Raw genomic sequence first — 15,862 nt, forward strand, 5'->3', positions numbered from 1 at the left:
TCTTTTCTAGAATACTTATGAAGCCAAGACAATCACGGAGTGAGCGTGGAAGTGTGCGTGATTTCTCAGCTTGCAGCGAAGAACACTCATGGTATCTCTCCAAACAGTGAGCGTCAGTACCTGAGCACTATGCCAAACACGTACTGTATTAAACTGGCAGTTTATCAACCACTGCACAATTGCAAATGCGGACGACGTCGATGGTTCTTCTAACCAGAGAAAAAAATTTCTGACTCCAACGTATATTCCAATATTCAAGACCCGCAGGTGCAAAAGTAAACAACGATGTCCAAAGAGAAAAAAATGACGCCCCAAAAAAATTTCAGATTCCAAGATCAATTTCGAAATGAACCCCAAAATCTTTCAAGTAATGAAAAATTATTTTGAAAGATACTCGAGCTCTGATACCATAATCAATGAATGAATTGAATTGATTTTTCATGAGCAAATGAAGCTCAATAAGTAATATGAAGATATTTTCAAAAATAGAAACATCAAGTTTCTATTAGGAAAATAGAAACAACCAATTTCTTCTAAGAAATTGCTAAAATGATAAAAATAGAAACAGCTAATAAGAATGAGCATTAAACACTAAATAGCATTATTCTAATAATTCCATTAACAAGTTATTTATTAATATAAATACCGAAATAAACACAAATGCAACCTTCACTCATATACAAGATCAACAACTGAAATAACTGAGACAATCACACAAGGGACACCGTTATTTTTGGACAGTCGTCCCCGGGAAAACACCATGTGGGAAAACCGGTGCAGCAGATATGAGGGTCTTATTATTATGCATTTTTTTGAATACAACTAGGGTGCCAGAAATAGCTCACCCTTCATATATTTTCCTTGGCAGAAGTACCTCTCCTCCGAGATAGATATTTTGGCTTATCAGCACCCGGATGATAGATCCCACAACAACTTCCACAGTTCCTTAGCTAGACAGCGAAAGTTGCTCCAAGCTTCTCTTTGGAATTGCGTCACCCTCTATGACTCTGCGTCTGCCTCTCAGCTCCCAGTTTGCCCCACGAAAATTCCTCAGCGCTGCCTCTTCAACCTAGCGTTAGCTCTGCAGCCCTCTGCGCTTCCTGCGTCAACCTTAGCTGCCTTTGCGTCAGCCTCTTGGCCCTCTGCGTCACCTGCGCTGGCCTTCTCAGTCTTTGCGTCAGTCCTAGCTGCCTCTGCGTCAGCCTTCCAAGGCTCTGCGTTGTCTCTCCGACACTTTCTCCGCCTCTTTGATATGTATTCTTGGCCTTCTGCTGAACTTCCCCTTGCTGCAACAGATCACTAACTCGATTTCTCAACAAACCTTGCTCCAGAAAACTGAATTCTTAATCAACTTGGTGTATCTTCCTGTTGACGATTCAACGGTCGAGATTAAGTCCCTAATCAATGGCTAAGATTAGATTGAGCTTGATCCTCGTCATTTAGAACTTTCTCACCCATTTTATATTAATACACATTAATATTTTAATTTTCCTATGTTTAGACTTAGGAACCTCTTTAAAAATATTAATTATTTTAATATCTCTCCATCCAGGTGGAATTTCCCCAACCGATTTTTGGGTCTTGGAGATCTTATGTTTCTTAGCCTCTCCACCAATTTTCATGGCTAGAGCACATCCGATGCTACCAAAAATCAACATTTGACTTGTCCCAATATTAACCTGTTTGTGGCCATCAAATATACCAAGCCTCTTCCTTTTCCCTTCTTAGTTCGGCAATTTTATTTATCACTCAAAGGATCTTATCGTCTTGTATCAACGAAGATGACAGTTCCCAGATGAGAAGACATTCAAAACAGAAAAAGGGATCAAGTCTTTTCATCAATAAGCTTTGAGAACAAAGCTTTTTGAAGAGGAAGACAATGTTATGAATAATATATAAATATAATAATACAAATAATGTACACAATAATAATAATAAATAATGATTAACTAGTAATTAGCTAAATGAACATGTATGTCCCTAAGGACATGACCATTGGTGAAGAGGTACCTGCCTAGGTATAAAAGCAGGCCTCACCCTCATTGTAATCATTCTCATTCATACAATTTAATATATATTCTTGTATCTTCAATGAAGATCTTCATATTCCAAGTCTTCTGGAGTGTTTAACTTATGTAACATTCAAAATCATTAGCAAGTAATTATCAGAGAAGAAAATTGTATTCTACTGCTCTTGCCATAGAATTTCAGTACTTTTAGATTTACCCTTTCTCGTGTATTTCTATTTTTTTTCTTGTACTTCAAATCATTTCAAAGCATTTAGGGGTATTCAGATGCCCACTTCCTAGATGCTAGTGCTCATTGACTATTTTTTTTCCCATTGACCTATTATTTATTCATTGTGGACATTAATGAGATTGTCTTCTTTAAATGCTAGTGTGTTTTCTTAAGATTTAGGGCTGTATTGATTTTGTTTATTTTTGTGCACTTCTTATTTAGGTAAAGATGGATTGGTTATGCTTTATGCCAACCCTATACTGTACAATCATGTACTGTTGTTTATGTGACTTTTTAACTGCTTTGGTTGATGTTTGAACTTCAATACAGGTTATTTGTTCATTATTTGTAGTAAGTTGTCATTTTCATCCTAGTAATCAGAGGTTGCATCCAGCTTCAAATCAGTTTTCTCAGTATGCATAACTTAAAATATGGTATGGTGTGGGGTGTATTTTGTCCATTGCAATTTGTACATGAAAATGACATAAATATAGGGGTCTGATAATTGGATAATAAAAATAATTCATGCTATCATCAACTTGTCTTTGGGGTATTTGTTTATCAAACATGTCTTTCAATATGGAAGTGTCAAAGAAATAATATATTGAACTCATAATGCCTAACTCTTCCAATGAGTTCAATATATTAATTATTTTGTTGCTTTCAAGGAAGGGATTTTGTTTGATCTTTCAAATTAGGGCTCTCAACATTATCTCCTTGCACGGTGCATGTGATTATTCCATGAGGCATTGTGCAAGTTCTGACATGACGATTCTGTTATAACCTTTAGATAGATGTGCCAGTTTCTATGTTGCAGGAAACTCTGGGCTTGAGCCCGTTTCTAGGCAGAAATGATACGGAAACACGTTTGATATGGCCTGGAAACGCGTTTCAGGCCATACTGCCAAGTTTCACGTGGGTGAAATGTGGCCTAGTACGGCCTGAAACACGTTTCCAGGGCATATAACCACGTTTCAGCGATAAAGTGACTTTTTTTTTAGTTTTATTTTTTTATTTTTCGTTTTTATTTTGTTATTTTCACTCCCTGCTATTCAAGAGTGATAGAGGGAGCTATTGAACATTGGAAACAAATTCCTTTGAGTGGGGAAGCTTAATGTTCAAGCCTATGGCCCTAGTGTGGATATGCAGTTCATGGTAACGCTAAATTCTTAAAGTAACAGGGTGAAAATGAAAGAAAAAGGAGAATGTCACTTATGTAAAAGTGACATTCTCCTTTTTCTTTCATTTTCACCCTTTTACTTAAATTTTTACCATTACCATGAAATGACTCAGGATGTTTGAGAGTGGTTTTTCCCTCATTGGATTTCATATGCAGAAAGTAGAATTTTAGATCTCACTCAAAATCCAGCAGACTTATTTGTTTTTTCAGGATTTCAGGATTGGGGGGATTGCAATGTTTCCATTGGATTTTTCATGTACTAGGGTATGGAACTTGTATTTAATCAAGAGAACCAAGCCCTCTATGCAGGGGAGACTCCCAATAATAAAGAGCACATAGGGTATAGAACTTGTATTTAATCAAGAGCACTAAGGCCGTTCGACTATGCAGGAGGAGACTCCCAATCAAGCACGAGACAAGAAATTAGAAATTTCTTGTGGCTGATTTTGGATATTGCTATTTTCATTATGTGATCATTCATGAGTAAATGTGATCTAAATTTAGAGACTTATAGTTTATGCATTGACATTAGACAATTTAATCATAATGTAATAAATGATAATGTATCATGTATGCTTTATGATTCCACATATCTCTTAAATTTCCTTAGATATATATATATATATATATATATATATATATACTATGTCACAGGGTTCGGCGAACCTGAAGCTTCAGGTTCGAAATTTGGCGAACCTGAAAAAAAATTTGAAGTTCGTTCAGGTTCGCCGAACCTGAAATTCGAACCTCAAGTCGAACCCGAACCTCATCAAACTTTATCGAACCTAATCGAACCTCAACGAACCTCAACGTGAACTTAAACGAATTTTTTGAGGTTCGACGGTTTTCTGGCTCCTGCCTTAAGCTCCGCAGGTCCTTTAATACAACGAATTTTTTTCTACCTGTAATAGGCATTCCTATCCTACATACTTCCATTATGCAGAGTTGATGGTTGCAATTATCTTTGATGTTGTTAGCTTATTGGTAGTGAGCTTTGGAAAATAAATGGTTGAATTGCCTTTGGACTATTTAGGATTTGGACTTAACATGATAATATATTATTTCATAAAAGCCAAGGTGAACTCTTAGCTCAAAAGCAATTCCACATGTTGGGAAGTTAGATTGTATTGGGTAGAGAGGAGTCCACGACTCCATTAGCACTCTGGCCTCAAATCATTTACGAAGATATCCTGTTGTATGTTTCATTTTTATTGCATGATATATAACGGTTTAATGTGAATGACTATTCTTTTACTTTTTGGTGAGGGCTTCATATTGTTAATGAATGGAATGTTTTCACATTATTGTTATTCATATATGCAATTTATGCATGCATATTGTTACATCTAGGGAGCATAACACTCTTGTTATTGTTTGGTGTAGTGTGGCGCTGCTTTTTTTTGTTTAATCGTAGGATTCATATCTGAGGTGCATGTTGATTGTTGTGGACAAGGCAATCTATCGATAGGGTTGTTATAGGATTGTATAAAATGAGGGTTGTAATAGGATGTATAAAAACACATCAAAGTTTTGGTTGATTGAGAGTGGAGAGGTTTTGGATAAACATCGGTGGATATACTTGGCAAGTAAAGATCTAGTGGCACTTAACAGCCGCTGCAATTATGCAAATAATAATAATGGTGATTTTAGGTTAGGCTAGTTTTCTAAATAGCTCGGCTTCAATAGTTCAATCTATGTTCCTCACATAGTGAACTTGGAGGAGCTTTGAAAGTCGTTGAAACATCCAATAAAAGCTCAACTTCTGCTTTCATTGCTGCTCTTTTGTATGACTTAAGGTGACAAAGCCTAGCATCTGTGGACAGTGGACAATAATTTTGTGTGTAGTTTTGATTTTTTGAGTTATTATTGTGCTTTTTCTGAGCCCTTTTTAGTCATTCTCACAGCTTTAGTCATAGCTTTATTGCATTTTCCCTTGACATGTAGCAGTCTGTACAGTTGTTCTCACTTCTTGAGTAATAAAAATATTGTGTATTACTTGTTTTGATGTGCACCATTTTTGTGGGCTGTAGCTGAATATTTTTGTACTGCAATAGATATATTATTGAGCTTTTATCTGTTTTCTGCTTCTCTTTGTCAGCTTTGGAATTGGTTTTTTTTTTTTTTTTAATTGTTGAATTTTTTAACAGTCACTCTCAACTTATTGAATCACCGATGCACTATGTATTTGCTATACACTGACAAATCCTTACACAACAAATCATGCTTGCACTGTTACTATCATATTACTAGTATTTGACATTCATTTAAATTTTGAACACTGAAAATTATGTCATTTCTTTTTGCAAACTACTATTGTGTATGTTTACATTTAACTATTCATGTATGTTTACTAATAAGAATTTGTATTCATGTGTTTATGGATCGATTTTGAATTTTCTATTATTTTGTGTCAAGTATATATATATATATATATATATATATATATATTGCGTTTCCCCATTTCCAAAATTTGGGGTGTCATGTTTCATACCAGTACCCATTTCGAAAACTCATACTCGTTTCCCCGTATCGTGCAACTTAGGCCAGTTTCTACCACCTTCTTGTACCTCATAGAAGTATTATTTTTCTGTGATTATATATATATATATATATAGAGAGAGAGAGAGAGAGAGAGAGAGAGAGAGAGAGAGAGGCATGTAGAATTGATAGTGGATACAACATCATATAATTAAGCAACAAATGTCATTGTTATGGGTGTGGATCAGTTGTATTAAGTTCATCTGTTTACATTGTCATTCATTCATTTCCATTAAATGTGCTCTATCTGATCACTCATTATTTGTCGAAACATCTGTGACAACACTTCATTTTCAATATTACTTGTTTCTCAAAAGCTTGTAACACAATTTATGTCCTGAATGATATTCATTATTTTATAAATTAATCCCTGCTCACAACCTTCTGGTTTGGCAGATACGGAAGGCTAAGGAGTGCTTGGCCCTTTTCCCAAGCAGTAAACAAGTCAAGGCTGAAGCTGATGTCATTGATGCTATCACGATTAAACTTCCTAGGTTAGGTGTTAATCTGCTGCCTATGCAGTTTAGGCAGATACAAAACCCAATGGAGATAGTTAAAATGGTAATTACAAGTAAACGAGGGGGCTATATCAAAGCTGGAGAGCTCATCGAGGTTGCAAGACTTTTAGGATTAAATTCCCCGGATGATATTGCAACAGTAGAAGAAGCCATTGCAAGAGAAACAGGGTCTACTGGAGATCTGCAGTTAGCTGTAGATCTTTGTCTTCGTCTGGTGAGGAAAGATCATGGGCCAATTTGGGACTTATGTGCTGCCCTTGGAAGGGGACCTGACCTTGACAAACTGGATTTGCAGTCCCGCAAAGAACTTCTTGGCTTTGCTATTAGCCACTGTGATTTAGAATCAGTTGGTGAGTTGCTGCATGCCTGGAAAGAGATTGACTTGGCAAGACAATGTGAGAACTTACGGAATGCCCTTGGAAAGAAAGCTCCCACTTTATCTGACCAAAAGGCATTAATTGCTTCTTTTCCCATTAAAAGCAGAGAAGAAATTATGGTTATAACTGAAAGCAGTGGAGGAAGTTGCTCTGACACTCTTCAAGAGGGACAAGATGAGAAAGCAATATTCAAAATTTTGAGGAATACTCTTCCCATTGTCACAAAAAAGTTTTCTCAAGATACGGAGTTTGATTGGGATGTTCTTTTGAAGGAGAGTAAAAGATTCATGTCGTTTGCTACTTTGCAACTTCCATGGCTTCTGAAACTAAGCAGGACAACTTCAGTTGACCCAAGCAGTCTACAAGATATCGGCTTACCTTTATTTACAAAAGATTGTTCCAGCATACATGCATGTGCTGCAGCTGTTATTTTGTACTGGCTTGCTAGTAATAACATTGTTCCAAATGACAGTCTTATACTAAATTTTGCAAAGACAGCAATGGAAAAGCCTATTTCACAAGAGAATGATTTTCTTGGATGTTCATATCTGCTTAACCTTTCGGATCCCCATCTTGGAGTGGAAGTTATTGATGATGCAGTAAAAACACGGGCAGAATATCAGGAGGTTCAAAGTGCCATAAATATAGGGCTGATTTACAGTTCCTTACAGGCTTGTATTTCTGAAAATCTAACCCCTAAAAAGAGGAGGAATTTGCTGCTTAATAAATTTTGGGAGTCTCAGGCAGTTCATGCAGGTATTTTTCTTTGTTCTCATCCTGACTGCATATTTTGAAGCCTCAGGTGTCTTGTATTTCATTGTAACCTTTCTTCTTCCAAGTAATAACCAGGTTTAATGAGAAATTACAACGATAATTAAAAAAAATGTGGGTGCTATGCAGCTCCATTGGAATAATTAAAAGCACAATATTGTATAGTAGTCCATGTCTGTATAGGGAAAATAAATCTATACTTTAATAAAATAGTATTCTGGTATTCTGCAATTAATTTCAAGTATTGGGGATGTGGAATTGAACTTCTGATTGGAGAGGGGGAAGGGGCCAGATCTTAGGGGATGGAAAACTACCAAACATAAAAATGCATATGGAACAAACAAAGTTCGTTCTTCAAGTTAAATACTCTAGAAGACTTGGAATATGTAGATCTCCATTGAGGATATGAGAATATATAATAAAATCTATGAATAAGAATGATGTTACAAAGGAGAGTGAGGGGCCTGCTTATATACTAGGCAGGTGCCCCTTCATGGAAAGTCATATCTCATTTAGACATGCCTCTTCAACACTAATTATTAATTAACTAATAATTATTACAATTATCATCATTATTTATATTTAATATGTTTTATTCATAACAACTGAACAATTCCACATGTAAAATATACAAATCAAAGTATCAAAGCTGGAATTGGTCAAGGGTTGTTAAGTTTTCAAGAGCCACATTGTTCTTTGCTTTAGATAATTGCATTTCATTATATTCACACCATAGTATTTAAACACCACTGGCTATTATATAGAAAGAACAATGACATCATCATAACAGCAGAATATAAAAGAACATAAGAAAACCATGCCAACAGATACGGAGATTTGGTGAGAGACTAGGGAAAAACCCTACAAAGGGGGAAGACCCTTCCAAATTCTTCTTCTATTAGATTGTCATTGAAAGTTCAACAGAGAGATACAAAGAACAAACATCTGCTCAAAAACCCTTGCAAGTCTTGTTCACAACTTCGTTTGTGAACAAGATTCATCAATAACTCTCCATATAGTCATTATACCATCAGTGAGGAACTATGATGCCATACAACGGTGATGTCAAACATACCACTGTGAAACTGAAATACAACTGTGGTACTGTGATGACTGTGCAAAGGAGCTATAGATATAATACTGTTGTGAGTACTATACTGAAACCATCAATATATATATGATGCTGCTGGACAGTGGTCACTGTACTAAGAACCGCAGCCAAAAGCTACAACCATATGACACTGCCAAGGGTCATATGCCACTGCTGAGAACCAACTGTGGATGAGCAAATCGATGCCTGTATAACTCGGAATGATATACAATGCAAAGGTGCCATCAATAAATGTAACAGAGATCCATACAAGTGATGTCAACAAGGATACATTCATATAATGCAACTGTGGAGCGATAGAGTGATCCAAGAGGATCCTTGAAATGCTCAAAGTTCAAAAGTCTCAGATACTCACAAAACCAACGCCAAGTTGAAGAGATGGTCGCGTTGATTCCGACAACATATTCAGTTTCGAAAATGGCCTTCGTATGAGTGAGAAAACGCACTCTGAAATTTATGGCAAACAGGTAAAAAAATGGGCCTTTGCAGGCCAAGTGGCAATCTCATATCATGACAAGTGGCAGGTCAAAGTCAACGCAGGTACAGTTCAAAGGTCAGATGGGCAGGGTCGGGGTCGAACCCATGACCTCTGCCTACACAGTGAAAAACCTTACCAATACGCCATGTATTTCATTTATTAAATGATGGGCACAAATATGTATTTATTGTTTTGTATTATGGCAAGTGGGGGTAGGGTTAGCGGAGCCCGCCAACCCAAAGCCGTGGTTTAATCGACGCAACAACAATCCTGATCCAGGTGGATGTTGGTGGCCACCCACCTATCCCATTTGGACCCCCACAACTATCTCTTTCAGTCTTTTCAGTTTCCTAAATTGTAGCACAATTTACTATTTTTAGCAGTTTTTCGGGTCCTGAACTTCCGGAGCCGTTTTGAGGCCCTAAACGATGTTTTTTGGGAAATCTGGGGCAACACGGGTCCATGGACCAATGTTGCCTCCCAATGTTGTAGTGCTCGGATAGATCTTTCTAACGAGCTATTGTACGCGTCAAGCGGAGATCGTATGCCAAAGTTACGACCCTGGGAAATTGATGTACCAATTTACCCAAACGGGGCCCACAATTTGGCGTTTCATCTTCTAGGGTTAGGTTTTGGAATGTTAAGGGTTTTCCATTGTTTCTCAACAATAAATAGGCCTTCGAGCCTCATTGTAACTCAGTTTGGAATAGTTCAGAGACATGTAGCCGCCACATCTCTCCTCAGAGATAAGCTACCATCGCCCTAGCTGGTTTCTTTCCATTTCTGTTTGTAAGAATATTTTAGTATTTTACAGTAATGAAATGAAGTATTATTTCCGCTCCATATCTGTATTTATGGTTATCTCTGTATTTTATTGCGTTCCTGTTTAAATCCGGATCAGTGGTATCAGAGCGGTCTCAGAGTTAGGGCTTGAACTGGTCGAACCTTTGCAAGACCAGCCTCGCAAATCTCGACGACCTCCCATGGCGGATGAGAAGATAGACGAGGGGGCAGGAGATCCTATCAAAATCTTGCTCGAAGAAGCCCTCGAGCGGCAAAGGAACGCGATGATGGATAGCTTTGCGCAGATCCTTCAGCGGCTACCTAGAGGCGACGCATCGGCTTCCAACAGCTACTCTGGAAATGCCACACCGTTTAAGGTACAAGTTAATTTTGAAATCCCCATCTTCGAGGGTCAAATAGATGCAGATGTCGTAGATAAATGGTTAAATCTGCTAGATGGGTATTTTTCTGTTCATGAATTTTCAAATCGGGAAAAGATTGTTTTCGCTCTTCTCAAAGCAGCCCCCCACGTCAAGGACTGGTGGGAAACCTACTGCGAGCAGAAGGATGAAAGTACAGGCTCACTATTTTCAGCCGCACCCACTTGGAATGACTTCCGGGATGCCATCAAGGAGCAGTACTACCTTGTCAAAAGCTACGAGGACAAATACATCAAATGGACCACATTGCGGCAGGGACGAGACCAAGATGTGCCGGAGTTCACAAACATTTTTCATACCCTTCGCACACAGTTGGGTATCAAAAATTCTGAGCTGCATCTGGTACTAAAATACCGCAGCTGCCTACACAGATACATCCAGGAAGAGATGGGGTTCTTGAACATCTCCTCACTCGGCACAACATACCGATACGCTGTCAAAATCGAGCAAAAGTTCAAACAGAAGAAGCGAGACTTTGGATCTGCAAATCCGAAGCCCAAAGGACAAAGCCAAGGCGGGGTGATCCAAGACAACCCGTCGAAGCCGCAAGAAAAGAACAACACCACGAAGCCGAAGAAGGACACAAGAAAGTGGTGTGAGTTCCACAAGAGTCCCACTCATAACACAAGTGAGTGTCGAACCAAGCAGTCGCTGGTGGCCAAGTTGAAGGCTTCCGAATCAGATACATGTTCTGACCCTGAACCAGAACCTGACAAGGGGAATGGCAAAGGGAAGCAGATCATTGATGCGGATCCCAGCGCCACTATTGCCACTGCCAAGATCCAAAAAGATGAGCCTGAAAATCCAGAGGAAGGGGAGCGTCTTCTCCACTCACAGATGTGGGTGAAGGGTTCGCCGCTACAATTCATTATCGACAGTGGCAGCCAAAAGAACCTCGTTTCAGCAGAGGTCGTGAAGCGGTTGGGCCTACCGACTACAACACACCCACAGCCGTACAGTATCGGGTGGCTTCATGAAGGACGAGATCTCAAAGTTCGCCAGCAGTGCCGCCTTCCCTACAGCATCAAGCCCTTCACAAACGAGGTATTGTGTGATGTTACACCTCTGGATGTTTGTGATGTATTATTAGGCCAACCATACTTGTGGAGGCGACATGTTGTGTATGAGTCAAGGCCTCGTGCTGTCATTATTTCTTTAAATAATTCATTATATAGGATATCGGAGGTAGCCCCAACTACTGCCACATCTTTGATCACTGCTAAGAAAGGCAGCAAGCTCATCTTCCAGACCAGGAAATTTATCTGTCTGGTTCACTCCCAAAGTAAGGGGAAGATCGTTGCTACATCCATGACCCCTGCAAAGGGTTCCTCCATGCAGCAGCAACAACAAAGGGATACGGTCATGACAGAACAAAGGAACAACTTCTCCTCACCCACAGAGATACCACACAAGTTTCAGGTGGGCAACAAAGTTTGGTTGCATCTACAGAGAGAACGCCTTACCAGAACCCATCAGAAGCTCAGGCCACTCCGACATGGTCCTTACAACAGTACCAAGGCTGTGGGGAACAATGCTTTGGAGCACATCATTCCTCCATTCCTTTGCCTGCACCAAGTGTTCAATATGGACCATCGTCGACCATGCTTCCCACCATTACTGGACACATCAGAGATTGCAGGACAAGTTCAGCAAATGGAGGAACTCAACGCAATGGGGACCATTGCTTCCTAAGGGGGGAGGAATGATCCAGGTGGATGTTGGTGGCCACCCACCTATCCCATTTGGACCCCCACAACTATCTCTTTCAGTCTTTTCAGTTTCCTAAATTGTAGCACAGTTTACTATTTTTAGCAATTTTTCGGGTCCTGAACTTCTGGAGCCGTTTTGAGGCCTTAAACGATGTTTTTTGGGAAATCTGGGGCAACATGGATCCCCATGTTGTCTCCCAAAGTTGTAGTGCTCAGATAGATATTTCTAACGAGCTATTGTACGCGTCAAACGGAGATCATATGCCAAAGTTACGACCCCGGGAAATTGATGTACCAATTTACCCAAACAGGGCCCACAATTTGGCGTTTCATCTTCTAGGGTTAGGTTTTGGAATGTTAAGGGTTTTCCATTGTTTCTCAACAATAAATAGGCCTTCGAGCCTCATTGTAACTCAGTTTGGAACAGTTCAGAGGCATGTAGCCGCCACATCTCTCCTCAGAGATAAGCTACCATCGCCCTAGCTGGTTTCTTTCCATTTCTGTATGTAAGAATATTTCAGTATTTTTCAGTAATGAAATGAAGTATTATTTCCGCTGCATATCTGTATTTATGGTTATCTCTGTATTTTATTGCATTCCTGTTTAAATCCGGATCAAATCCGAAACGACAGAGTATAAACGTTATATGGCAATGGAAGTGTTGATATGTGGCAATGAAGGTATGGCGCAGAGTAAACAAGTTCAAACGACACAGAGTGTTGATGTGGCATGGGAGGTGGAACCCAATGGCATGGAGCGGTATGTTAATAGTGTATGAATTGGCATGTCATGTGCCACGGGTTTCAATGTGGTTCCACCGTTGCGTTTGGTTACAATATATGCCAAATATATATATTCCGCCAACCTATAACATTAATACCAAATGCTATATATTAAATTCAATGCACCATATTTAAACTATGTTGTAATGTATTGCAATATATCATATGGTTTTCAAACCATAATGTGCCAACTTCATATTTGTTAAAACAAAATGCCATATTTTCCATTCAAGTCCAGGAGGTCCATGGGTTTGACCCTGGGACCTTCCCGTGACCTTATAAAATGATATGCCATTGCGCCATCAGGGGGGAGTTGTATAGTGAGGCTGAAGATTATGTAATATTTGTGCCTGCAAATGCCTTTTTGGGCATATCTTGGCCATCCTTGGGCCTTTTTGTAATCTGAAAGTTGCGTTGAAGAGTTGAGGCTGAGAGCTATCAGTTGACAGAAGCATTCTGATGTAAAGAGACTTTTGAGCATTCCTAATACAGCGGACACCCACTTGGAAGCGGACCCAGAGATGTAGTCTAGGAGGGACGAACTCCGTCATCAAAGTTTTATGTGTTTGCTTCTTTTCTTTCTGTTGTTCATGCTCATTTTCAATTCTCAAGTTTATGTTTAAGGCACTTAAAAAATCAATTTTCTCTCATTCATTCACATAAAAGCAACCTTAGTTAATATTTGGTGAAATTGAACAAATAGTCAATTCTGTGTTTTCAGATCATAGAGTGAACAACAACTCTACCATATTAGAGCTATCATAGAGCAGGCAGCAGAGATCAATTCTGTGTTTTAAAAACCAGAACCAGTGACCGGACTGATCCACCTAATGAATCAGGTTTAGAATCGGAACCGGTCGAACCGGCACTGGTTAGGTCTAAACGAACTGGATTTAGAAAAATACATTAAATAATTAATTTTTAATGAAACAAAACTAGTTTTAAGACTTAAAACCATGATTACAAGCCAATAGAGACAAAATATGCAAAGTTTGCTCATTTATATACCATGTAAAGGTGAATATATCAAAATGGGACCGAGTGCAATACATATCATCGATAAAATACATAATCAATGAGGCTCTAAATGGCCTATAAAATCCAAAAACAATGTTGCAAGCTATGAGGCCATTGGCCTACTATAAGTCTATAGTGTACACAGGATCAATCATCAAGTTCATCACCACTACTAGACACAGGATCATCATCAGGAGCTACATACACATCATCTGGTTCAGAGTCTGACGATGCCTCAGCCTAATCTGCAACCTCAGTAGCAATGCCACCAATAACAAAAGTAGTGGACCTAATGGAAGCATGAGTTTGTTGACCTACACGACTAGTGCCTTCCATTGGTTCTTTGCCTTTCCTTGATGTCGCTATTGATCCTGGTTTTGATGTCGCCACCAAATTTTCTTCATTGCCCGCTAATGCCATGTCGATATCAAAATCAGCATCAAACACATGATCTTCAGTCTCCTCTACCCATTTTGATGTTGGATCAATATCATCCAACACAATGGGATCTAGATCAAGTTTTTTGTTCATCATTTGGTTCCTCCTTAGTCGAAGGTTGTATTGCACGAAAACAAGATCGTTTAACCATTTTTGTTCCAAACTGTTTCTCCTCTTCATGTGTATGAGCTCAAAAACAGTTGCACTCACAACGTGAAGCACTGCAAGTTTGGTTGAGGACTCTAATTGCAAACTTTTGCAATTGAGGACACTGGCTGCCAAATGACTCCCACCAATGTGCTGCAAAGAAAAAGACATTAATTGGTAACTTAGTTCATTTCATTACTTATTTACAAATTACAAGTATTTATAGATAATTTGAATTGTAAATTTGTAAACAATTTAACTTGAAAAGAAAAACAAATTAGAAATTGGAATTGTTTACCTGGTTGATCCACATCGCTTGCTATCTTTGCCAAGTTTTTGCCAAAGGTACCTGTTGGAATTTCTAAGTCTGTCTGTCAGAAATTCTTCTTGTATTATCTGATTTAATTCTTCCTACTTGGTCAGTTACTTAACAAGTTATTTACCATGTAAATATTGAAAATAAATACAAGTACAGTATCAACACATACAAATCATCAACTGAAAGAAAACAAGCACAAGTGACATCGTTGTTTTTGGACTAATGTCCCCGGAAAAGCCCAATGCGGGAAAACCGGTGCAGCTATCAGAGGGTTTTATTATTAAGTAGTTTCAAAATACAATCTGGGTGCCAAAAATGGCTCACCCAACAGAGAATGCCCTCGATAGTAATACCTCTCAGTCGGAGACAGATATTCCGGCTAAATCAACGGAGGAACGATCCCACAACAACACTGCAGCACTTTTGCCACTCTCTGTCACCCCGATAGGGACTGCATCACCCTATCCAGCTCTCCAACTCTAATCCGCCCCACGAAATCTCCCAGCATCAGCCACTAGGGTCTGCGTCAGCCTATTTGGCCCAGTGTCAGCCTCTCGGGGCTCTACATCAACCTCTGGAGCCTCTATGTCTCCTACGCTGGCCCTCCTCAAGCTCTATGCAACTCCTGGCTGCTTCTGTGTGTCCTTTGGCTGCCTCTGTGTGGCCTCTAGCTAGCTCTGCGTCAACCCTTTCCCTGCTTTTGCGCTGATGCTCCCGGTACTATCTCTGCCTCTCTGCTACTGTATTCACTACCCCTCAGCTGCAACTCTGATCAGTCCTTCGATTTCCTCAGCAAGCCCTGCCCCAGAAAATCGAATTCTTGATCAGCTCGGTGTGTTCTCCAACTGACCCTCAAGCCTCCTCTTATACATTTCTCGTTGGTCCATTAACGGCCGAGATTAAATCTCTAATCAACGGCCAAGATTAGATTTGGCTTGATCCATGACTTTTGGACCAGTCTAACTCAGTTTTATATTAATTCACATTAATATTTTATTTTTCCTAAGTTTAGACTT

The 15,862-nt window shown here is 39.2% G+C and overlaps 1 protein-coding gene across 3 annotated transcripts in view; it reads left to right on the forward strand.

Moving 5' to 3' along the window:
• LOC149211259 (MAG2-interacting protein 2-like) overlaps window positions 1-15,862 on the forward strand; it is a 542,599-nt gene that overhangs the window by 343,203 nt on the left and 183,534 nt on the right. For all 3 annotated transcript variants that reach the window (XM_089396982.1, XM_089396981.1, XM_089396983.1), the window contains one exon: window positions 6,353-7,607. In XM_089396982.1, coding sequence (XP_089253108.1) covers window positions 6,353-7,607 — 1,255 coding nt within the window. The remainder of the gene's footprint in view (window positions 1-6,352; window positions 7,608-15,862) is intronic.

The sequence above is a fragment of the Pinus tabuliformis genome, chromosome 1_2 (genome assembly GCF_031772625.1).
Source record: "Pinus tabuliformis cultivar Carrire ecotype Pingquan chromosome 1_2, CPIR1, whole genome shotgun sequence".
NCBI classification, from domain to species: Eukaryota; Viridiplantae; Streptophyta; class Pinopsida; order Pinales; family Pinaceae; genus Pinus; species Pinus tabuliformis.